Below are 25,900 nucleotides of genomic sequence, written 5' to 3' on the forward strand. Positions count from 1 at the left end.
GGATCCGTAGTTGGGGCCGGCTGACGCGAGGTTACCAGCGGAAGTGGCCGCGGGGCCGCGGAACTTGGTAGTAACTAGAAGCTCCAGTCATGGGCAGCCGCCGCGTCGTGGTTAGTAAGGGGTGGAGAAGGTAGTGGCAGGCGCCACTGTGGAGCGGCTCCGAGTTCCCCGGGAGGCTCGCTGGCGCACATCCCGCCAGACCGGGCCGTCGCCCCCGCGGACGTCTCGGAGGCGGAAGCGACGCCGGAGGCAGGTGCGCCTGGAAACTGGAAACTTAGTTTGCGTGACGGGTTAGAGTCTCCCCCGCCCCAGATGTAGCGTTTGGCAAGGAGGGGGCAGGAGGGAGCAGGAGCTCGTCCTTCATCCTTTTCTAGCCCTGTAACTGTACGTACTGGTTCTTTGGTGACTGTCATCTTAGCTGTTAGCATTGTCTTCGTGTTACAGAGAACTCACATTCACTGAGTGCCTACTGCCTGCCAGACACTGTCTTAAGTGCGTATATATCCATCCTCTCATTTAGTCTCCTAACGGACCAACCAGGTGAGGAAACTAAGGCACTTAACCAAGGCCGGATAGCATGTATCAGAACCTAGTTTAGCAGCCAGATTTTAAAAATATATATATATATATTTATTTATTTATTATTTTTGGCTGCGTTGGGTCTTCGTTGCTGCACACGGGCTTTCTCTAGTTGCGCCGAGCGGGGGCTGCGCTTCGTTGTGGTGCGCGGGCTTCTCATTGCGGTGGCTTCTCGTTGCAGAGCACGGGCTCTAGGCGCGCGGGCTTCAGTAGTTGGGGCTCGCGGGCTTCAGTAGTTGGGGCTCGCGGGCTCTAGAGCGCAGGCTCATTGGTTGTGGCGCACAGGCTTAGTTGCTCCGCGGCATGTGGGATCCTCCCCGACCAGGGCTCGAACCCGTGTGCGCTGCACTGGCAGGCGGATTCTTAACCACTGCGCCGCCAGGGAAGCCCCCAGATTTATTTTTATTTGTTTATTTTTTTGACATCAAACCAGTGTCATGCTCCCTTTGTTACCACCTGGGGTCCTTGGACTCTTTAATCAACAGAAATTGGTAAGAGACCAGGCGGGGAATTCAGGCAAGTCTTTATTGGGACTCGTCCTGCAGCAGGAGGGAGCAAAACAAGAAACAGGTGGGGGTGGAGGGGTGGCGGGTGAGCTGGTCCCTTAAATGGGGTGAGGGTGGGGGGATGGGTGGGTGAGGTGGGAGGGAGGGCTTAGGTGGTCTGCCCACCCCATTGGTGGTACTGTGTGCAGGGGTCATGGGCAGTACCCTGCTTTTGCTCCTAACGCCTCAGAAGTGGCAGTTGGCTTTTGGCCTTTTTGTGTCTTACTGTTCATAATTTGCCCCAGCTGTGCATGCATGCAGTTACTTTTAGTCCCTTCGAGTTTCTTTGTATTTTGTTGTTCAAGGAGTTGTTTGTCCAGGTGCAAGCACTCTAGTAAAGGGTCACAGGTCTCAGCCTATCTCACCTTTGCCGCCCTGCCTTTATAGTTTTAGGATGTAATAATATTCCAGATTTTTATTACTTCTTTTTTTACACAAATATTTTTTTTTTTACACAAATATTTATTGAGCACCAACATTGCTTGGAACTGTACTAAGGGATACTAGGGGATCAGAAAAGACCTGTTCGCTACTTTCATGGAACTCCTACTCTAATGACTTAGAGTTATCACATAACAGGACTTAATACACTGTGATCTACTACACTGCATCATTTTTTTTAACTCCCCATGAATTCTTCATATAAGTGTCCAAATGATTGAACAAACAGTACTTACTATGGAGTGGTCACTGTTCTTGGCACTGGGCACATACCCTGGAATAACAGGCAAAACACCCGTCTTGATAAAGCTAACACTCACATGAACATAATTATTACTAAAAACTATTAGATGCAGTTTCTTCACCTCTGTGAAGCAATCCAGTCAGATGCCCCTGTAGCTTTTTGTATTTTTATAACTTATGTTTCAAGACCCAGCTCCAATGTCACCTGCTCTGTGAAACTTCCCTGATCCTTCTTCCTTCTTTGCAGACAGAATGAAGAACTCCATAGTATTGTGTTCATGGTTCCATTTAGTTTAGTAAGCACTCAATTGAGCTTCTTCCCCTGTTTGAGGCGCTGGGGATAAAGATGTAGGTAGGACCCAGGCCTGGCCTTAGAGAGGCTCACTGAGGTTAGGGTGTAAGGAGTGGGGAACAGACAGGTAAGCAGGCCATTATAATACAGTATGGCACAGTGCCTTCATTAAGAGGTGGGCTGAGGTGGTAACACAGATGAGGGTCAACCTGAGGAGGGGGATATACAGGAAGTTCTTCTGTATGCGTCAGGCAAAGAAGAGGGGCAGAAGTGTGATAGACCGAAGGAATGGAAAAAGCAAATGTATACAGATGAGAAGCATTATTCTGTGTGTGTGTTTGTGTGTCTTACCTTTCAACTTTGCCTTTGCTGGTTTTATCATGCATAAGTTTATTTTGTGTAAATGGTCATATAAATGATCCTTTCCTTTCTAATTTGTGATTTGCACTTCCTATTAAACACTCTAGCCCCACCCCATTGTCATAAAATTATTCTCTTGTTCCACCCCCCTGTCTATGTCTCCGTCTCTATTTCTTTTCTATCTGTTTCTGGGATCTTTAGTCCTGTAGTATTTTTCTAGGCCCCAGGTGAGACACATTTTGGATCGAAGGGTCACAGTAGGATATAATTAATGAGAAAGTTCAAGAGCTCTAAATGGCAAACTAAGAAGGAGTGGAATATCTATTTTACAGGTGGAGAAACAAAAAAAAAAGGAAGTCAAGAGGTCTTTCCCAAGATCAAAGATCAAGTAAGTACTATGCAAATCAGAACCAAGGTCCCCATATTCTGCAAGTTACTGGAGTTTTCTCCAGCAGTCATCTTCTCTAACATTTTCCAGGCAGCTATTTACTCATTCATTCATTCACCCATCTAGCAGATAGGTGTGATTGATCACAAGAGGGATTTCCTGAAAGACAGATTGACTGGATGACTGTCTTCCCCATCCAACCATCCATCCCTTCATCTTCCCAGCACATTTTTAATGTGTTCTAGGCTCTATGCTAGGCTCTGGGATTATATAGGTCACTAGGTATTATAGGCCGCATAGCAGGTGGGAAGTTGGTAAGGGGAGAAAACAATTATAATAAAATGATAAGTGTCATACTAGGAGAAGTATGGATATCGTGGAAGCACATAGAAAGGGCCCCCAACCCTTTTCAGAGTGGTCAGGGATCAGGAAGTTCACAGTGCCCTGTGTTGAACCAAAGGAGATGTCAAGATCACTCATTCATTCCACAGGTACTTGTGGAATCTATTATGTGCCAGGTGTTAGGTACTGGGAAAGAAGAGATGAACACCATAGATGCTATCCTTCTCCTGGAGGTGCTCAAAGTCTAGTTAGGGAGATTAGAAATACATATAAAAACCCTCGGGCCCTGGGAGTACCATTGTACCCTTCATTTGGCTCACATATGTTTATTGGGTGTTTCCTATGAGCTTTCCAAGAGTGGAAGAGAGACAGTGAATTGGACATGTTTCCAGACTTGGAGGTTCAGAGGCCATTGAAACAGCCCCCTCATGATTGTTAGTGATCTTATGAGGTAGAAAGGGGTCTGGCCATGAAAGACTTACAGAAGAAAAACTCCAGAGTTTAGCTAAAACAGCAATTATGTCCCTCTGGTAGGTTCAGTGAGGACTTTATGGAAGGGATGGCATCTGGACTGGGTCTAGAAAGAAGCTTCTTTTTTTCTATTACCTCATTTAATTCTCACAACAATTCTCTGAGGCACAGGTTTTAATCCTCATTTTATATGTGAGAAATCTGAGGCCCAAAGAGGTAAAGTGATTTGCAGCAGGTCACTCAGCTTAGTAGTAGAAACTAGTCTCAAATTTAAGTCTCTTGTCTCTAAAATTGTTGCCGCCTCCTACTGCACCCCTCTACTTTTCATATTTGTCACTTCCAGAAAACATTTTCTCAGGACACCTGATCCCAGCTCTCCACTCTGCTCCTTCTTTGTACTGAATCTCTTCCCAGACGCTCCATCTCAGGGTTCCACATTCTTGCCAGGGTCTCCCTTCCCCTGGCCAGGTTCCCAAACCTTTGCTACCCCAAATTGTCTGAAGCTATCCCAAAGCAGATTAGGGAATGACTGGATCCTTTGAAAGAAAAATCTCAATCTCTAAGAGCTTAAGGTTCAAAAAATTTAGATCTTTGATGAGAGATTGTTTTCCTAAAGGAAGTGGCATTTGAGCTGAATCTTAAAGCATGAGATCAGCCAGATGAACAAGGTGGATAGGGCTATTTTAGGCCAAAGGAACACTAAGAACAAAGACATGGAAGACCGAATGTGTTTGGGGGAATAGAAAATGATTCTGTGAGCCTCTTGGGTGGAGTGACTGGAGCTGGAAAGTTAGGACATAGGTCTCCAGTGGCCTTCAAGACCAGACTCAAGCTTGCTCAGTGGGAATCCAGTCAGAAGACTGTTGCAGTGTTCTAGGTGGGAGACGATGAAAGATTTAATGAAAGCAGTGAGTGTACTTCTGAGCTGGAATTTTCGTGACTCCTGACCAATGGAATCCCATTTCACCAGGCATTATATTTGTCAGACCTCTCTTTCTAAAGCACAGTTTGGGTCATGGCTCTCCCCAACTTAGATATCATCCACGTCTCTCCGTTACCTATAGTGTGGAGCCTGGGCTCCTAGCCTGGCACTGAAGGCCTTCAGAAGCAGGCACCATCCTTCCCATTCAGCCTTATTGTCCAAGACTCCCAAACACACCTCCTTCCCCTTCCTGGGTCAGGTTCTTTCTTTACTGCGCCAGATGTACCCACCACCGTGCCCTTAATCCTGTGGCCCTTTCTATTAATGCTTATCCTTCTCTCTATCAGAAAACTCAGTTCATCTCTCAAACCCCATTTATCCAGTTCACATCTCATTATTTGCACATCATCTTGCCTAAAGTATGAGAGCCCTCTTCCCTGAACTCAAAACAAAGAACATAGCTAGTGAACACTTAATGTGTACCAGGCACTACCTTTCCAAGTTGATCTTCTCCTTTGTCTATTAAGGTGGACATTTTACAGGCGAGGAAACTGAGGCTTAGAGGGGTAGAGAATTTCCCAGTCAACGAGTCAGGCAAGAGCCAAGATTCAAACCAGGTCTGTCTGAGCCCAAAAGTGATGCTTTTTCTAGTGTTTCACTGAGCTACGGTTGATTTGAACCGAAAAACCCAGGGCCTATCTCCCTTGTTATCTAAAGGGCCGGCCCATTTCTGAAGCAGGACAGTGGCCTCTAGGGCCTCAGAGCTCGGGTGTGTGTTCGGGGTGGTCCTGGTGAGCTTACAGGCTGCGTTGGGGTGAGAGAGCAACCCTGTCCCTTCTCACTCCTTACTTTCTTGCTTTCCTTGCTTGGCTCTCAGGGACATGGCCTCCTCAGGAGTCTACAAACTGGATGATGGGAAGCCTTATCTGAGCAACTGCTTTCCGGCCAAAAGTCTGCTTCGGATGCCAGAGGAAGGTCAGGTGACTTCTCGGATCAGTACGTTTGCCTCACACCCAGCTCCTGCTTCAGAATGTCCCTGACACCCATTTCTTCCTCTTCAACCCCTTCCCTGCTATTCCCTGCCCCTACACAATCCCTTCCCTTCCAATCCATCTCCCCCCAGCAGTCTCAGGGAGCCTTATTTTTAAAAATTTTTATTTATTTATTAGAATTCTTTTATTTTTATACAGTTTTTTCAGGTTACTTTCCATTTACAGATATTGGCTATATTCTCCGTGTTGTACAGTACATCCGTGAGCCTAACTTACACCCAGCAGTTGGTACCTCCCACTCTCTCGCACCTATATTGCCCCTTCACCACCCCCCCATCCACTGGTCACCACTAGTTTGTTCTCTGTATGTGTGGGTCTGCTTCTTTTATGTTATATTCACTAGTTCATTGTATTTTTTAAATTCCACATAGAAGCAATATCATGCAGTACTTATCTTTCTCTGAGTTATTTCACTTAGCATAATGCCCTCCAAGCCCATCCATGTTGTTGCAAATGGCAAAATTTCATTCTTTTTTATGGCTGAGTAGTATTCCATTGTATATATGTACCACATCTTCTTTATCCATTCCCCTTTATCCATTCCTTTATCCATTCCTAAGTTGATGGACACTTAGCTTGTTTCCATGTCTTGGCTATTGTAAATAATGCTGCTATGAACATTGGGGTGCATGTATGTTTTTGAATTAGTGACTTTGTTTTTTTCGAATATATACCCAGGAGTGGAATTGCTGGATCATATGGTAGTTCTGTTTTTAGTTTTTTGAGGAACCTCCTCAGTGTTTTCCACAGTGGCTGCAGCAATTTACATTCCCACCAACAGTGCACAGGGGTTCTCAGGGAACCTTCTAAAGTGCACATCTAACCATAGTGTTCCCTTCTGTTTAGTGACTTCTCACTGCTGGTTCCTTTACCTTCTGCTCTAACCCCCCTTATCCTTTTTTACAACCCCTTTCCTTGATTTATGCCCTGTTCCATAGTGTTTATAATATTTTCACATAGCTTTTTAACATTCGCCCAGAACGTTCCAGCCCTCATCCCAGTTATCCAAACTCCTCCCATCCCGCAAGGCCCAGCCCTTCTCTCACTTCTTCCAGTAAGCCGTGTCCAGCTACTCCATCCCTCAGTGCCCATCCTCGCTTGTCAGCCGTCTTCCTTTCTGTGTTTCTTCCTTGATGCGTAATTATAGTCTGCCCAGCTCCTAAATAAAATGGCTTAAACTTGACTCTGCTAAGTAGGTTTTCAAACATTTATCTAGTTAAAGACTCCCCTGGGGCAGGGACTCCTCCTATTCTGAGCAGAGTCCTGCGGATGGAACGCTGCCGAGAAGTGTGGGTTCACTGGATTGGATTTGCTGCTTTGAAAGGGTAGAGCAAGGGAGAAGTACCCCTAGCTTACCCTAGATGAAATGACATGCTGGTCGCGCTGTACATGGAATAGTAGAAGAACCTTCTCCTCCAGCCTGTGCTCCCCACTTCTCTTGAGTGATTTCATTTTTCACAGAGACCTTCTTTGGCCACCTATCTGTTGAAAACCCTCCCATGGAGCTCTCAGTACGCACTCATGATTTCACATCCACACCCCCTCACACACATATAGATGGACAGATAGAGGAATAAATATAGCCATATGTATCTGCATGTGTTGATATATGTACATGTATTTCCTGGCCCACTGAGGGCAGTGACACCTCAGTCACAAAGAGCATGCCTGCCGCCTAGATGTTGATTTCTAAATACCATTCTCCAGTAAACAAAGCCAGGGCTCCTCAGACAAAAACCTGTTTCTAGGGTTGAGGCAAGAAAAATACATATTGAGCCAGGAATACTGTGTGGTGCCAGAAAATAAAGCAGTGCTCAGAAAAATGATGGGGGCAATTTGAAAGGACATAGGTGCCAAACTGAAGGAGCGCTCAATGGCCAAAGCTGGAACAATATGATCAGCAAAATAAAGGTAGAATTGGGTTGTAATCCATAGCATAAGAAAATAGTCATGATCCCATGCTGATATAATTAAATTAAGAATACATAAATAAGTGGGGGAGAAGGAAGAGTCCTTCCTTACAATAGAATTACAGTTAATAAATGTAGAAGGAATGAAGGAAATAGAAAATTACTTTTTTGGGGGAAAATCACTATTAAAACATCACAATAATAACTTTTACAGGCAAGAAACTTCTATGGATGCTGTATCAGTCAGGGTTCTTCAGAGAAATAGAATCAATAAGATGTGTGTATGTATGTCCGTGTGTGTGTGTGTGTATCTCCTACAAGTTTTGTTTTCATATACGTATATGCGTTTATATATATGGACCAACACACATATATAAATTATATATTTTTAAGGAATTGGTTTATGAAATGTGGAGGCTGGCAAGTCTGAAATCTATAGGACAAGCAAGCTGAAAACTCAGGGAAGAGCTGATGCTGCAGTCTTAAGGCAAAATTTCTTATTTCTTTGGGAAGCCTGTATTTGCTTTTAAGGTCTTTCAAGTGAGTGGGTGAGACCCACACATTATCAAGGACAGTCTCCTTTACTTAAAGTCAACTGGTTGTGGATGTTAGCCACATCTACAATATACCTTCACAGCAACACCTAGATTAGTGTTTGATTGACTAACTGCTTACCATAGTCTAGCCAAGTTGACACAAAATTAATCATCACAGATGCTAGGATTAGTGGGTCAAAGTATGATGAGAAACAGGATATTTGTATAGTCTTGAGCTATCTTTATTAATTACAAAGGGACTTCTTAGTAACTAAGAGAAGCTAAGCCGATACCACCTTGGCCGAGTGATCAAAATAAACATCACCAGTAATAAGACATTTTGACATCATGTATGCCCTGACATTTTGTGCTGAGGAGGGCACAGCATCACTTCTTGCCAAACTGCAAGGTCTTAGTCTAATTATGGGAAAACATCAAACAAACTCAAATTGAAGGACATTTGATAAAGCAGTTGACTAGTACTCTTCAAAAGTGTCAAGATCACACAAGAAAAATAGAGACTACAGAACTGTCACAGTTTGGGGGAAACTAAGCAGATGTGACAACTAAATGAAATGTGAGATCTTGGATTGGATCCTGGAACAGAAAGAGAACATTAGTGAGAAAACTGACAAAAATCAAAGAAAGGCTGTAGATTCATTACTAATATTATGCCAGTGTTAATTTCTTGGTTTTAACCATTGTATTATGATTATATAAGATGTTAACATTAGGGAACCTGGGTGAAAGCTGTCCAGGAACTCTGTATTATTTTTACAGCTTTTCTGGAAGTCTGAAATTATCTCAAAATGAAAATTTACAGGGGAAAAAAACCTTCCCATGAATACTCTTCCTGCTAAAAGCCTACCCCATTAAAACCCAAACTCCTTATTCTGGTCCTCAAGACCTTTGAGATCTGACTCTGCTGACCTCTCCAGCCTCATCTCTTCCCTCAGGTCTATCTCCCCACACACTCCAGGCCTTCCTTCCTGGCTCTGTTGGCAGTTTTGGCACCAGCTCAGGCTGGAGGCTCTAGGAGTTTGGGCTTTTGGGATAGGACAGAGGTCCATAGCCCAGATGGGGGCAGCCCTGGGAAATGAGTGCCTGGGCCGTCAGGCCCAGGATGGGAATAGGAACTGGCTCACGTCAGACGTAGGATGGGAGCTGCATCCAAGACGCAGGATTAGCAGCAGTGGTCAGGTGAGTGAAGGCGAGCCCTTGAGGCAGGGCTAACAGGCTATGCAGGCAGAGAGTCAGTGGTCAGGGGCACCAAGCTGGTTCCCACAGCTCTGTGCTGTTCTTCTGTGCAGTCCCAATCTTTGGTTTTTCCATCTCCACCTAGTCAACTTTCAACATACAAGATCTAGCTCATGCCCTAGGCTGGTAGTTCCCCGCTCTGGGCTTCACAGCACCCTTTACGTTATTGAGCTCCTTCGAATCCTCCGTTGTATTCTTCTCCATAGCCCCAGCTCCTGGCACAAAGTAGATGCTCAGAAAAGGTCTGAATGGATGATTGTGGGTGAGAGCTGTGGTTCAGGGTAAGTTCAGCAACAGCGTGGTAAGCTCTTTGCAGGCCTCGGGAATACTGAGATGAGTGAATCAAAGTCTATGCTGTCATGGAGCTTCCACTCTAGAGGGCAAGACAGACAATAAACAAGTGAACAAATACGATAATTACAGATTACAATGAATAAACTAGTGATGAAGGAGAGAACAGATTCCAGAATGTTGTCACGATTTTTGTTAGGTGGGCTTACTAGTAAACCTCATATTCTTCTTTTTACTTAACATACATTTTCTAGTTCGTTCTACAGTGAGCATGTATTATTGGGTCTTTAAAAAATGCCAGCTGTCCTCTCACTTTCTTATTCTGAGCTCCTAATGCAACTTTTGCCGTATAATGATAGAATCCAGGGTAAGTTCTGGGAAGATGTAGCCCATTGAGTTGGTGTCACACAATGGGCTTTACCTTTACCCAAGAGATGACAAATGGGGCAACAACTAGCTGGCTCAGGAAAAAATTATCAGCTCTGCTGAGGAGAGTCAGGGAAGGCTTCACAGAATAGGAAATACTTTATCTACAATCTTGAAGGAACAATTAGAGTTTGGAGGCAAAAATGTGGAGGAAGGAATTGGGCAAGTCATTCTACACTTTGAGTCTTAGCCTTTTTGTCTGTAAAATGGGGGCAGTAGCATGTCTTCACTGGGTTTGCGGTTGGGGGCCAATTAAATAAGACAGGTAATAAATAAATAAGTAAGTAAGTAAGAAAGAAAGAAAGAAAAGAAAGACAGGTATATAGACGCTCCCCCTCCCCAGCTGCAGCACGGTATCTGGTGCATATTAGGTAACGAGGAGCTAATTTTCATTTTAGTATTAAAGATTAACATTCTGTAAGTGCACGAGTTGTGGCTTTGGAGGAGTTTGCTCCTTGTCACTGTTCTGATCTTCCCAACAGGCCGAGGACACTGGTTAGTGGCTCGGAAATGTAGCCTCAAGAAGAAGCCCAGGGGTGTGGTTGAAGCACGAGCTGAAGGTCAGGAAAGCCAGAAGGTTTCTTTTGAGGTTGGAGGAAAGAAAGGGTCTCGACAGGAAAACCAAGTGGACACTCCGGGACACGTGCTGGACCAGGCTTTTCTGGTGAGCGTAAATGCATCCTGAAAGGCTGGCAGCACCAGCTGACGACTGTCTTGGTGGGGAGCAAGGACTTGCCCTGCTTCCCTCTTGTACAGTTACCCCCAGTCCACCCCAAACTATTAGAGTGATCTTGGCAAATTGAGTATAGCCAGGATGATGAAGGGGCCCAGAGCTTTCTTCATATGTAAAGCTTTCTTTACATCCACCTTATGAGATAGGTATTATCATCCCTATTATGTTGTTGCCATTGTGCAGATGCGAAAACTGAGGGCCCAAGACGTAATTTGCCTTGGCCAAGTTCCCTCAGCTAGTAATTAGGACTCTGGTTTACCCAGGATTAGAACTACTCAGAATTAGAACTCTGGTCTACCGACTGCAAAGGCTGTGCCTTTATATTTTATCAGGTAAAAAGTCTTAATTGAGCCAGAGAGGCAAAGCAGTAGGTCAGGGGGAACAGTAAACTGAAAAATCGTATTCTAGCACCTAGTAGAGTATAAAGATTCCTGCTTTGCTCTGGGGAGATCTCTCTAGGAGCAGGGGGATTGGGGAGGCCCCACATACCACAGTCTTTGTCCTTTGGGTTTAGGGTCTGGCTGAAAGCCAGGGATGCCAACTAGATATACCCAGTGTCTGGGGCAGGCTTTACAAAGGGCACTGGGGTGGCTGTGTTAGAGACCAGCCAGGTAATTTCACATCTGCTCTGTGCAATGCTTCAGTGGCTTTGCAAAGACACATTTTGTAAACCAATATTCATGTGCAGTCCAGTGCTCATAGCTCCCTAAGAAGAACTCCCTGGCAGCCTACTTTGTACCCAAGCTTTGCTTATGGTTCCCAAGAGGTAGGTTTCTGTACAGATCAGATGCTGAAAGAGAGCTTCAAGGAGGCAGCTAGTTACATCTCTGCTCAAGGTGGATAGTATAAGCTTTTTGCAGAGTCCTGTGGAATTTCTTTGATTATTAGGTCCACTGCTCACTGGGAATGAGGAAGACTGAAGCAACAGTACTGAGGAGGGGCAGGAACACTTCCCATAGGACTCTTCTTTTCCCCTTTGTTTTCAACATGTACATCCCCCTTTAACTGAGATAGCTTGTTACCCATGTTGCCACTTTGGATAGCAGAAGCATCAAGGATGTTTTTCAAAGTAATAGGGTACCTACCCGCCTATTGGATATGAACGTTTCACTGGCACTTCATATTGACCTTCTACACCAGTCCCCTTACTCCAAGTCCCCGAAACACCTCTTTTCTAGTGTTTAATACATGGTCTCAATGATGGTCTCAATACTATCTACCCAGTCACCAAGCAAGTAACTTGAGGTTATCCTTGACACGTGCCTCTCCCTCACCACCCTCCTCCCTGCCATTACCAAGCCCTGGTACTTTCATTAGTTGTCAAATCTGTATTCTTCTCTTCATCTGCCCTGCCACCACCCTAATCTGGGCTACCATCATCTTTTTTTTTTTTTTTTTTTTTTTTTGTGGTACGCGGGCCTCTCACTGTTGTGGCCTCTCCCATTGCGGAGCACAGGCTCCGGACACGCAGGCTCAGCGGCCATGGCTCACGGGCCCAGCCGCTCCGCGGCATGTGGGATCTTCCCGGACCGGGGCACGAACCCCTGTCCCCTGCATCAGCAGGCGGACTCTCAACCACTGCGCCACCAGGGAAGCCCTACCATCATCTTTTATTGGACTAATTCAGTAACTTCCTAACTATTATAGTTTGAACCAACTAGCATGCTTTTGTTTCATATAAAAAGAAGCCAGAGGCATTGTTATTCTAGGGTAGGTTAATTCATTGGTTTAATGACTTCTTCCAAGTCCCAGGTTCCTCCATCTCCCTGCTCTTATATCCTCGGCACATTAGCTTGTCCTCTTGGGCTTGCCTTCATGATCCTGAGATGGCTACTGAACTCTGGTCATCACATTTAAAGGATAACATCCAGAGGTAGAAAAGGGATTGTCACTGTCTTATATTGAGTTTTAAAGGTAAGAATTTCCCGGAACTGGCCTCCCACCCCCAGCAGCCAGCGTCTCCTTGGCCAAACCTGTATCACAAATCCCAACAGTCAATGGTTAGGGGAACATGACCACCATGACTGGATTAGACAAAGTCAAGACTTAGCCTGTGGAGCTGGAGTTGAAGGATATATCCACTCAGAGAAATGTGAATGATATTGGGGTTCTTTAACAAGGAAGATGTAGAGAAGTGGCTCTAGAGAAGCCAGTTAACAATGTCTAGTACAGTGGTCTCTCACCACCCTTTCCTGTCTTCTCATCCTTTCTGCATGTGTCAGACATAGCAATTTTTATAAAATTTCTATCAGCCCCCTGCCAAAAAACCTCTGACAGATTTCCATTGACTATAGGATAAAATCCACACTCCTTTACAGAGCCAACATGGACACAAATGATCTAATGACTGCCTCCCTAGCCTTACTTTGTTTTTCATCCTCTCAAAAGCACCTTGCTTCCACCTGCCTTGATAATTTTCACGACCCCTGCTACCCACTTTCATGGGACCAATTCCTACTTAGCACTTAGGTATCAGCTGAAATATTACTTCCTCAAGTGAGTATTTCCTCACTTCCACACTGAGGTTAGGACCTCCTGTTACTATCTCCCATAGCATCTTGAATTTCTCCTTTAAAATATTTATCATGTTTATAAATACTTGCTTGCTCCTTGGCATCCATGCAGTTTTAAGCTTTCAGAAGGCGTGGAATATTTCTGCTTCTTATTCATTGTCTTTTAAATTCCTAGTTCCGTGCCTAAACATAAAAGGTACCATAACTAAATGATTAACTGAAAAAAAAATGGGGTTTGATTAAACAAATAGAAGCTCCAAAGCTGAGATTTTCTTCTGACTTTTTAATTGTGAAGGGCAACATATGGTAGTCCTAAGAGCATAGTGTTTAGTGATTACAGATTTGGATTCAAATCATAGATCTATCACTTACTGGCTGTGGGACCTTAGGGAAGTCACTTTATCTCTTTTAGCCTTGCCTTTCTCATTTATAAAGAGACATAATCATACTTATGTCAAAGAGTTCAGTTAGGATTAGGAGAAAGTTTGTTGATATATTTAGCACAAAACATGGCCCAAAGTAGTGCTTAGTAAATATTTGGTGAATAAATGAATGAATGAACAAGCACACAGATTATGACAAATGTATGAGATTAGTAAAGCCCCGGAAATACCGATTTTTTTAAGAGCCAAGTAGAGGAAGTGGGGCCCAGAAAAGACAGAGAAGGAACAAAGAGGCAGGAATCTTCCTAAGAACCACGTAAAGTCAAAGTTTCCATCCCCACCTTACAGATGGGAAACAGAGGTGGGAGAGCTGAGGTGGCAGCTTGATTCTGAGCAGCTCCGAAGCGTGTGCTCTTTCCACTGTGCCAGGCTGCCCTCCTCAACAGGGAGTCATTTGTTGTCTTGGCCAATTATATAAGCTTTGTTGGGGCCTTGATGCTGATTGTCTGCACTGTGTTCCAGCTGAAGCACCACTGTGTAAAGAATCCATCCGACCTATGCAACATTAACGTGAGCGGCCTGAAGTTCTCCAAGGTAAGGCCAGTCAGCAGAGATGTGATTGGGGTGAGCCAGACCTGAGGTAGCTCCTGGCTGTTGGACCATTGTACTTCCAGAGTCCTTGGGGACTGGGAATCTGGTCATAGGGAGGGGGAGGGTCAGACAGGGACTCACTGGGTGGAAACAACATTCACAGACACAATCTTTTGCTATATATTTGGTGTTGCCATTATCCCATGTGAAGTGAGTTAAAGGAAATAAATAGCCTTATGGAAGTGGTTTGAACGTGCATAGAATTTTATTGGGGTGTGATTCATTGTATGACACTGAGTTCCCATCAGAAGAGCCTACAGGAGAAATTTCTCTCAGGTTTCAGTGCCAGGAGTGGTAGTGGTTCTCCCAAGATGCTGGTTTGTTCTCAACTCGCAGACTCTGTGACGTATGTAATGAGTCATGTTTCTTTCTTTGCACTGGCTAATAGGTAGCTTGGAGCTAGATTTGTGGCCTGCCATTAGCCAGTGTATTGCTATATACCACATATGGCATATATTTTCGGTTTGTAGGCTTTCCATGGCATATAAAGAGAGATTGCTTATATAATGCCACATAGCAGTTAAAATGTATCAACATAAGTAAATCTAAAAAAATCTGTGTCTCAACACAAGTAAATCTCAAACACATAGTGTTGAGTGAAGAAGGCAGGTTGCAGAATGATATCTACAGTATGATGGCATTTTATATAAAGTTTTAAAACATGTAAATAACACTGTATTTATGGTTTATGGATACACATACATGTAATACAAGTATAAAACAGGTATGAGAGTGATAATCACCAATTCAGGACAGCTGTTATCTGTGGGAGAGAGGGATAAGAGTACAATTGGGGTTGGATATGTTAGGGGGAGTGGTGGTGGTCAACTCTCTGTAGTGTTCTGTTTCTTTAAGGAAATTTGAAGCAAAGACAGCAAAGTATTAGGATTTATTAAAGCTGGATAGTGGTTACACGGGCCTTCAGAGTAACATTCACTATACTTTTCTGAACATTTGAATTATTTCATAATAGAAAAAAAAAGACACAGAAAAGACCTTCCTGCCTTTAACAAGTATCTGCTCTTGTTCTTACCCCTTGAGGTCTTTGCTCCTTCTGACAGCAGCTCTGGAGCTTCAGCAAGGCCTGCAGGCAGGGAACTAATCTTGTGTTCTTTGAAATGCCTCCTCACAGGCTAAGGAAAAGGACTTCAAGCATTTTAATTCTGTGATTTACATCAATGCCTCAGAAAACCTACTGCCTCTAGGTAAGTTTTCTTCCTGAAAACTACCTTCTGCCGCTTGGCTGTCACAGCCAGTCTCTCATGTTAGAACTTGCCTGTCAGTCCACCTGTGACAGGCCACGCATCCCTTTTTTTGGAGTGCAGTAGGCTGGGTGAGGGAGAACACACAGACCTGATTCCAGTCCAGAGCTGGCACTGCCTACTCAGAACATTTCTCTGTGAGCTCCTGCTTCTCTAACTGTAAATGGAGATAATGCCCTTCCTTTTTTCCTCCCTAAGGCAGGATACCTTGTAGACTCAGATAAGGACAGTCAGCCCTCCGTATCTGTGGATTCCACATCCACAGATTCAACCAAATATGGATGGAAGATATTTGAAAAAAAATTCCGGAAAGTTCCACAAAGCAAAACTTGAGTTTTCCATGCACTGGCAACTACTTACGTAGCATATACATTGTATTTACAACTATTTACAGAGCATTTACATTATGTTAGGTATCATTGGTAACCTAGAGATGATTTAATGTATACAGGAGGCTGGGCACAGGTTATATGCAAACACTGCATCATTTTATACAGGGGACTTGAGCATCCATGATTTTGGTGTCCATGGTGGTGATGCAGGATGGTGGTGGAGGTGGGTGTTAGGGTGGGAGCGGTGGACCCAATCCCCTGCAGATACCAAGGGACTGCATGTAAGAAATTGTTAAGTCCCTGAAAGCTCCTGTAGGACTGTAAAGCCTTCTTGTTTATTCAGCAGATCCACAGCGACCCCTGCTGGGTGTCAGAACTATATGACTGCTTGGCTTTTAGAAATCAGTGTGTCCAGTTCCTGTTCTGGTGAGCTCAGTTATAGCAGGGTATACGGTCAGTGCCATGATAGAGGGAATCAGAAAATCAACCAGGCCATCAACTGGGCCTAGAGTGTCAGAGGAAACTTCTGAGAAGAAGAGTACGTAGGCTGAGACCTAAAACACAAATAGGAGTGACTCAGGAATTAGAAGGTGAGAAGGCATTTCAGGCCAACGGAGCAAATGTGGGCTGGCAGTGCCTGATCAGGGGCCCTGAAGAAGCTTTGTATGTGTGCATGGTATATAGGTAGGGGAGAATGGAGACTAGAAAGGTGGGCAAGGACTATATTATCAGGGGCCCTGGGTGACTTGGACTTAATCCTTCAGGCAAAAGAGAGCCTTGGAAGGCTTTGAAATAGAGAGGCTCAGTGGTGGCTGTGAGGAGCGTGGATTATAAGATGGAAGCAAGGAAACCTGGAAGATGGTTTCATTTTTCCAGGAGAGAGGAGGTGAGGCCTCAACCAGGGCTGTGGCAATAAGGGTGGAGGGGATTGAGAGAGACAGAGATTCAAGAGGAGGTAGAAATAACCAGACTTGGTAACTAATGGGCATGTAGAGAAAGGGAGGAACCAAGAGGATTTACCGAGACAGACAGCACTACAGGAGAGGCAGGTTTAGGGATAAATAAGATGAATTCAGTTTTGAATGCATTGAGGTTGAGGGGTGTTTTTAAAGAAACATGTGACGAAGTCCCTGCCCTTGAGGAAACAGCATGGTCTGTCAGGAGCATGGGCTTGAAAAACAGGCAGCAGGCATATGAAAAGATGCTCATCCTCACTAGTAAATAAAATAACATCCAAGTACTATTTTCTGCCTATCAAATATTGACAAAAATGAGAAGGACTGATGACTGCCAGCATTGGTAGGGAAATAGGTACTCTCATAATCAAGTGTAATAAATTGGTGCAACATCTTTGGAAGGTAGTTTGGCGATGTCTCTTAACATAGTCTAATAGTTCCACTCTCAGGCATTTATTCTACAGAAACACACTTGTACAAGGCTGTTCATTGGAAACATCCCGAAAGCACATCTTCCTATTGGCTCTACAGAACATTCCAACTCACAAAACCACCATAGGCCACACTTGACACCAGGTTCACCTAGAAGGCTCTGAGTAATTCCACACAGTGTGCCAGCGGCACAGCGTCAGCAGTTCCTCTTCAGTGGAATCCTCACTGCAGCTCATGAGCAGTTCACGTAGCTGTTCATGTAGCCATCCATGAGCCATTCTCTGTGGCTCCTAGCTCAGGTCCAAAGCAATGAAACTCTCATTGGGTGGATGCAGGAGCCACTCTGGCTTAGAAACCTTGTTCCCCATGGGATCAGATAGCTGTTGTAACACTCCACAGACATGGCTCCCAGAGTTCCTGCAAAGGACATGTCCAGTTATAGGCATCACACACAGAGAAGCCCAAAGTTATGGTGCCCCCTTGAGATAGTTATAGTTCATTTATAGTTTCTCCTAGTCCAGATGTGGTTTACTAACCTGGGGTCATTTTTACCATAGCAATATTGCCTGATAACACAGTGACCATACCATTTGTTTCATGTTACCAAGGGAAGAAGGCTAGAAAGTTAACCCAAGGTCCAGTTCTCAAGCGGAAGGGGAAGAGTGTTCTTAACCTTTTATCCAGATAGTCTAGCGACTATCACTAGGGGAATGGTTAACTAAAATAGGGTATGTCTGTACAACAGAACATAATTCAGACATTATGCAGATCTATATGTTTTGACTTGGAACAACCTTTAAGTCATATTGTTAAGGGAAAAAAGCAAGTCACAGTACAACGTGTGTAGTATGATTCCCTTTTTGTAAAAAGAATGTGTGTGTGTGTGTGAGTGTGAGTATACCCATGAGAAAAAGTCTGGGGTATTATACATGAAGCTTTGAATAGTTACCTCTAGGTGTTGAGATTAAAGGGAACTTTTATGTTTCTATGTTTTTTTAAAGCTTTTTGGTGGGAATGTTTCACTTTTATAACCAGAAATAATAAAGATCATTTTTAAAATGGGCTTTGGAATTAGGCTTAGATCCAGTTGTTGGCCCTTCCACTTACCAGCAATTCTATTTGTAGCAAATCACTTAGCCTAGCTAAGCCTTGGTTTCTTCAGCAGTGGAATGGAAGTAGTAATCCCTATTTTTCAGTGTTTTTAGAGATTTAGTGTCCATGTATGTAAAGCACTTTACACAGTGTCTGGCCTAACGCAGTGGGACCCCAGTAAATGACCACTGTTAATATCTTTCTCTTACGTCCTTCACAAGCCACCGTTTCTCTCTTTCTTCTCCCCCTGTAGAGGCATTTCACACATTTCCAGTCTTAAAGGAACTGGAGCTCGCATTTAATGGCATCAAAACAGTCTACGTGAAGTATGGAGACTTTAAGTCCTTGGAAGTAAGTTGGAGGTAGGGAGTTTTTGGTGCCCACCTGTATGCCTGTAAGGAATGGGTATAAGGAGTATACTGATTAAAACTGTTGGAAAGGGGCTCTCTGGGCCTTTATAGCCACCTTGCTTCAGGGTGTTCCTCTGGGGCGGGTGGTGGAGTTGGTGGTGATAATAAGGGAGTGGGGTTGGTGGAGGTGGTGGCCAGTGGGTGAGAATATATTATACTTATGGCCACGGGGCATGGTCTTGGAAAATAAATGCCAAAGGTCATGTCCAAAGGAGTCTGTGCAGAGGAGTGATTTTGAATAGAGTACTATAGGAAGGAGAATTTGAGGGGAGATCTGGATCCAGTGGGGGTTGAGCCATGGATGTTAAGTGCTAGGCACAGCAAATTGGACCTGCTGAACTAGAGGCGTTATGGACCGATTCCAGAGACCCATCCTGGTATGAGTGAGCCAGATTGGCTCTAATGAGCTCGGATAAGGTTATGGGCCATAGGTCCAGGGATGAGTGTGAAATAAAGTAGGGCTGTTATAAGTTGTATAGCAGACTCTTGACATTTGTACATCCACAGCTGTTTTGTATTCACAAATACAAAAAACTTTGTTTGCACTCTTGGCTTTCTCCTAAATTAAATTTCCCATCGTCACGCATTTTCTCTACATGTTCTCATACTTCAAGTTAATCACCTCTTCAACATCCATGAAAACTTTAGGATCATTTTTTGCAAAGAAACAAAGCTCTTGTCACCACCCGGGAGTCTGCATACATGGAGAGTAGAGAACAGTAGAGCTGGCTTGAGGTGTGGGGCGGGCATCTGGCCAGGCTCACTCACTAAGTAATGGGCTCTTCCCCACATGTTGGCCCTCTAGAAGAGCTTCAGAGTCACACCTCAGTGAAATGTCTGCATGTCATGAGCCTTGGGGTTTTCCCCACAGAGCTGGTAACTTAAATTATTTAATCTACAAACATCAAGAGTCGGCCATTCTTCATAAAACCTCATTTAACCTGGTCTGGCCAGAGAGAGACCTTCCACAAAACTGAACTTTTAAGAGTTGATGCCCTTTACATGCCAAAGTTTTAAGAAGTTTTAACCGCTTGGGATGGTGATCTTCCTAAAATGGATTATACGTCCTTGCATTTTTAAAGCATGCTATACTGAATGTAATGGTACCTTTTCTCCATGGTTTCCAGCCATATTGAGGATGACAGTGCTTTACTATGATTTCTGACAGGAGTGGTCCTCATGCTTATCCAGGAAGCAAAACTCTTGAAGGTCCAATAATACAAGGAGAGGGAGAGGGTAAATTTACAACAACTGATGCAATTTTGTGCTAGGTTAAAAACGTTTTATACCAGAGTTTATTATAGACAGTGAGAAACTGGTTCCAGATGCTCTAGAGATACAGGGAGCCACTTCCCTCACCTACAGGCCTGGGAGCTTATTATAAGCTTCCATTAATTTTTTACTTTGCTTTTTAAAAAAGTAGTTATTGAACTTCTGTATATCATGCATTGTGCCAGGCATCCTACCTTCCTCACCCTTACCATTTCAAACCCCTACTTCATGTGCCAGTGGGCCACAGGGAGGGGACATGACTACAGGCTCTGACCCCACAGCTGACTTACTAGTTGATCATAATGGACTTTTGAGAGGCCCTACTTCATAGTTAGGTAACAACTGATGAAGATTATTTATCCAGCAGACCAGCCCTACCCAAGGGAATTTATTTATATAACAGAGCAGACCAAAGTCAAGATGCAGAACATAAATGAGAAAAGGAAATCTCCTGGCCAATCGTTTGTTTTCATCTCTCTGTGGTTTGAAAGAGCTCTCTAAGAAAAAGGATAAACCTGTCAAATGTCCTGAATTTGCAGCTTATGGCAGTGAATACTTTGATGTGTAATAAAACTTGATGTGACTCAGCAGATGCAGCATCCAAGTTAGGAATCTTCTGTCCTTGTTTACCAGAAAGGCTGTCACCCAGAGTAGAACTCTTCAGGAGTCAGTTTAGGAAAACAGCTTTGTCATGATTTGATTCTCTGCATACGGGCCTGAAAAAGAGTCAGCTGGAGCTCTGCCCTGAAAGTCAGGAGACCTCGTTTATAGTCTTGGTCTGCCACTACTTTGCCATACCTCCTCAGCCAAATAATTTACCTCTCTGGAACTTAAGTTTCCTCCTCTGTAAATTCTGGGCCAGCTGTGAAATTCTGCGACCTGCAGTTCTAAGACTATTCGTTTCTTTGAGCTGCCCTTACTTCCATAGAGAGCAGATTTGGACCTGACATGAAATAGCCAAAGCAGCCAGAGCAAGGGTCAGCAAACTTTTTCGGTAGGAGGCCAGACAGTGAATATTCTAGACTTTGCGGTCCGTACGGTCATAACTAGTCATAACTAGTCCACTCTGCTGTTGTAGAAGGAAAGCAGTTGTAGACAGTATGTAAGCAAAGGGGCAGGGCTGTGTTCCCATAAAACTTTATGATGCTGAAATTTGAATTTTACATAATTTTCATACAGTGTTATTCTTTTTGTGCTTTTTTCCTAACCATTTAAAAATGTACAAAGCATTCTTAGCTCACAGGCCATACAAAACAGGCAGCAGGCTGGATTTGGCTTACAGGCCTTTGTTTGCCAATTTCTGAGCTAGAACACTGATGGAACAGCTCAGTATGGTTGGAATGGAGTGAGACACCATAGAGTGTGGCGATAGATGAGCCTGGCGAGGTAACAGAAGAGAGACTGTAGAGAGCCTTAGAGGGACTTTGAATCTTATCCTATGGATAACAGGGGTCCATTGAAGGATTTGGAACTGAGGAGTAATAGGGTCTGAACTGTATTTTAGAAAAACCACTGTGGCTTGGCTGCTGTATAAAGAATGGATTGGAAGGAACAAGTATGAGAGATATTAAGGAGGTAGAATCCATTGCTGACTGTCCACATATGTGTATGAAGGAGAGGATGATCCCCATCTTTATCTATGTTTATCCAAGCCAGCTTTCCAGGTCTTCATCCTTGAAGGCTTCTCTCTCTGCCCCTACCAAGTGGGATCACCCGTTTGTGTGAACTCTCAAAACTTGGAATTTACTGATGGCAGCATGAACTCGGCATTCCTTTGGTGCTGGGCATCTTTCATGGCCTGTGCAGTCCTATCAAGCCCTCTATACCATGGACTGTAGTCATACCCAAACCATTTGCAGTTCTCAGAATAAGCAAGGCTGCCTCCTGGCTTCTATACATGCCACTTGCTGTGCTGTATGTCTTTTTGCTCTTAACAATTTGGTGAATACCGACTAGTCTGAGGACAGCTTAAGCATCACCTGCTCCGTGAAGCCCATCTGGACCCCCTGGTAGAGCTCAAACATCTATCCCAGCAGCATTGCTACTTAACAGACACATATATGTATCTAGCTGCCCAACTAGGCTGTGAGCTCACACAGGGCAGGGACTGGTTCAAAGTAAGCCTTCAGTATAGGGGCCTTGAATGAAGGGATTGTGATGACCATGACAGCCAACATTAAGCATTTACGGTGCACTAGGCTTCATGCTAAAGGTTTTACCTACATAATTCCTCATAAAAATCCATTATTATTTCCACTTTATAGATAAGGAAGCTTGTTTAAGTATTGATAATTTGCCCAAGATCACACAATTAGCCAGGACTTAAACCCAGGTCTACAGAGCCTGTCAATTAAGTACTAAAGTGGAGTACCAAACCCGGTTCTCCTCCAGCAATGACCTGCAGTCAGTTGTGTATGTGTGACTGACTGTGTTTCACTGAAGTGGCGGACCAGAAACCTTGTCCCTGCACCAGTGGGATAAGGTGTGGAAACTGGCCCCATTCAGTAGGCGTCTATGGGTGTGTGCTGATGGAGGAATTACCCAGTACTGCTTGCCACACAGCAAGCCAGTAAATTGAGAGATAAGGTGTTGGGGCAAGGAATAGCGACTTTACTTGGAAAGCCAGCAACCAAGAAGATGGTGGACTAGTGTCCCAAAGAACCATCTCGCCTGAGTTAGAATTGAGGCTTCTTTTATACTAAAAGAGGAGAGAGTAAAGTCTAACATTTCCTGGTTCTGGTCAGCCTCCAGAGGGGATGTGTTAATTTCTTCCTTCCTGCAGTCATTCACAGGTGGGCCTGGTCAGGATGTTTCCTGTGAGATAAACAAAGGTATTTTAGCTTAATGCTCGTTACCTGGGAGGCGGGGTTCCCAGAGATGGGCCATTATGTATAATTTAAGCTTATAGGCAACATTCCTTTAGTGATTAACTTGTGATAGAGTACAAAGTTTCTTCCCTATTACAGAGGGAGAGGGAAGGGAGCAGACTTGTACATAAGAGCTAAAGTGAGTGTCCAGAGAGGCTCTTCTAGAAGAGGGAGACCAGAGACTGGGGTGATATAATTTATCACAGTTGCCTTTGTCTTTGCAGAGAGAAACTCAGTTTCCTGACTGGTCTCCTAACTCAAGTCAACTATCTCATGAATCTAGGTGGCTAGTTAGAAAGTGCTTTATGATGAAGTGTCAGTTTGGGTCATTGTCCTAATAAGCCAGTTCATTTCAGCTGGTTTTTTAATGTGCACCTACTATGTGCCAGGTGCTAGCTAGATTATAAGGATACATTGATACAGTGACAAGGTGCTTCACCTCAGAGAGTTTATAGCCTAGTCCACCACTGTGTGCCAGGACCTGCTCAGCACATCCATGTACCAGTACCCTATTCCTCAGGCTTATATCCAGTTTTCACAGTTACCTGGCTGACTGTGAGCAGTAACCTCAGAACAGTCTAGATAAAGCACTTAACGTCAGAGGAGGGAGAGATTCCATCTGGCTGGGGAATTAAGAAAGGTTTTATAAGGAGGCAGCTTTTGAACTGGCCTTTTAGGGCTTGGATTCAGATACATGGAGAAAGGGCATTCCTGAGTGAAAAGCTCAAGCAAAGATCTCTACGTGGGGTGTGGCAAGGGATGGGGAGCAGTCACTTTGGCCAGCACCACGGGGTAAACAAAGGCTTGCAGTATGGGGGCTGAGGCTGGCAAATAGGTTGGGCATAGTAAAATGACTCTAGTAGACCTTGAAAGTTAATCCTGAGAGTCAGGAGGGTTTTAACCTGTGGGCGATGGGCCCTCCTGGAAGGTTAAAAAAAAAAAAAAAAAAAGCCAGCTCCCACCTCATGTATGAGCATCATTGTCACGAGTAGTGCTTCTGTTTCCCCATCTTATATCTTTGCGCCATAGTTCCTGGACCTTTCCTTCAACAGCCTGACTGCAGAGGCCATCTGTGATCTGGGGATTCTGCCACACCTCCGTGTCCTGCTCCTCACAGGCAATGGACTCACCTCCCTGCCACCCAATTTGGCTGTCGCAGAGCAGTAAGTTCTACATCCCGGAGTCTGTCCCATGTGTTTCCCTCCTGAGCCTTTGTCTGGGTACATGTGTCCAAAGAAATAGTCCAAAGCAGCTCAAAAGGTCTGTAAGGACAGGCTGTGAGTGCTCAAAGCAGGTAGAATGCCACCTACTGAAGCTCCCAGAAAAGGCACTGGTGGGAACAGAGCCCCAAAGGTTCGGGAGGCCTCAGCTGGGTGTCCCACACTCCTCTGTGCTATTAGGAGAGACGCCGGTGTCTGGAGAGTCACTTTCCCTCCCTCTGATTGGTCACTGGTAAGTTGTGGCTATTGCTCTTGCCAGCCTATTCCCCTTCAGGAACCCTCTAAATAAGATTTGCATATTCCCATTCTGCACAATTGCTGAGCCATGCCTTCTGGCCAGAATGTACTGGTCCTTCCTCGCTTAATAATAGCAATGAGTCTGTCATACAGAGTGAAGTAAGTCAGAAAAAGAAAAATACCGTATGCTAACACATATATATGGAATCTAAAAAAAAAAAAAAAAGGTTCTGAAGAACCTAGGGGCAGGACAGGAATAAAGACACAGACATAGAGAATGGACTTGAGGACACGGGGAGGGGGAAGGGTAAACTGGGATGAAGAGAAAGAGTGGCATGGACATACATACCAAAATATAAAATACCAAATATAAAATAGATAGCTAGTGGGAAGCAGCCACATAGCACAGGGAGATCAGCTCAGTGCTTTGTGTCCACCTAGAGGGGTGGGACAGGGAGGGTGGGAGGGAGACGCAATATTGAGGGGATATGGGGATGTATGTATATGCATAGCTGATTCACTTTGTTATACAGCAGAAACTGACACAACATTGTAAAGCAATTATACTCCAGTAAAGATGTAAAAAAAAAAAAAAAAGATACAAGGATGTAGTGTACAGCACAGAGAAAATAGCCAATATTGTATAATAACTTTATGTGGAGTATAATTTATAAAAATATCAAATCACTATGTTGTACACCTGAAACTAATACAATATTGTAACTATACTTCACTAAAAATTAAAATTAAAAAAAAAAAATAACAATACATGTGTAATGCTCACTATATGTCAGACAACACTCTTCTGTCACATTAAACATATATTAACTCATTTAATCCTCACAACCCTATGAGGTAAGTGCCCTATTTTTATCCCCATTTTACAGATGAGGAAATTGAGGCACAGATAGGTTACATAACTCAACCAGAGTTACAAAGCTAATAAGTGGCAGAGCCAGAATCTGAACCAAGTCCGTCTGACTCCAGAGACCCTGGTTACGACCATTACATTCTCTTCTTTATGTAGATTCTGTACATATTCCGAGGGCTATCTCAGACCGTCTTCTTTTCCCTATGAGAAGCCTTCCCATATTAACCATTTGTAAGTGTACAGTTCAGTGACATTAAGTACATTCACATTGTTGTGCAACCATCACCATCATCCTGCTCCAAAACTCTGTTCATCTTGCAAAAATTCCATCAACTTTGACTGATGGATATGACCCTTTTAAGAAGAACACCAGAGAAGCAAGAAGAACTACAGTCCTGCAGCCTGTGGAACAAAAACCACATTCACAGAAAGATAGACAAGATGAAAAGGCAGAGGGCTATGTACCAGATGAAGGAACAAGATAAAACCCCAGAAAAAAAACTAAATGAAGTGGAGATAGGCAACCTTCCAGAAAAAGAATTCAGAATAATGATAGGGAAGATGATCCAGGACCTTGGAAAATGAATGGAAGTGAAGATTGAGAAGATGCAAGA

The 25,900-nt window shown here is 44.0% G+C and overlaps 1 protein-coding gene across 1 annotated transcript in view; it reads left to right on the forward strand.

The window, feature by feature from the left end:
- Positions 1-138: 138 nt before the first annotated feature.
- The window catches only part of XRRA1 (X-ray radiation resistance associated 1), an 87,261-nt gene continuing 61,499 nt past the window's right edge, over positions 139-25,900 (forward strand). Inside the window, exons 1-8 of the mRNA XM_079707544.1 lie at positions 139-253; positions 2,793-2,848; positions 5,461-5,579; positions 10,538-10,719; positions 14,207-14,278; positions 15,468-15,540; positions 18,663-18,760; positions 23,988-24,121. Of these exons, the coding sequence (XP_079563670.1) occupies positions 5,465-5,579; positions 10,538-10,719; positions 14,207-14,278; positions 15,468-15,540; positions 18,663-18,760; positions 23,988-24,121 (674 nt within the window). The 5' untranslated portion in view covers positions 139-253; positions 2,793-2,848; positions 5,461-5,464. The remainder of the gene's footprint in view (positions 254-2,792; positions 2,849-5,460; positions 5,580-10,537; positions 10,720-14,206; positions 14,279-15,467; positions 15,541-18,662; positions 18,761-23,987; positions 24,122-25,900) is intronic.

This window comes from Hyperoodon ampullatus (assembly GCF_949752795.1).
Source record: "Hyperoodon ampullatus genome assembly, chromosome: 7".
Classification (NCBI taxonomy): domain Eukaryota; kingdom Metazoa; phylum Chordata; class Mammalia; order Artiodactyla; family Ziphiidae; genus Hyperoodon; species Hyperoodon ampullatus.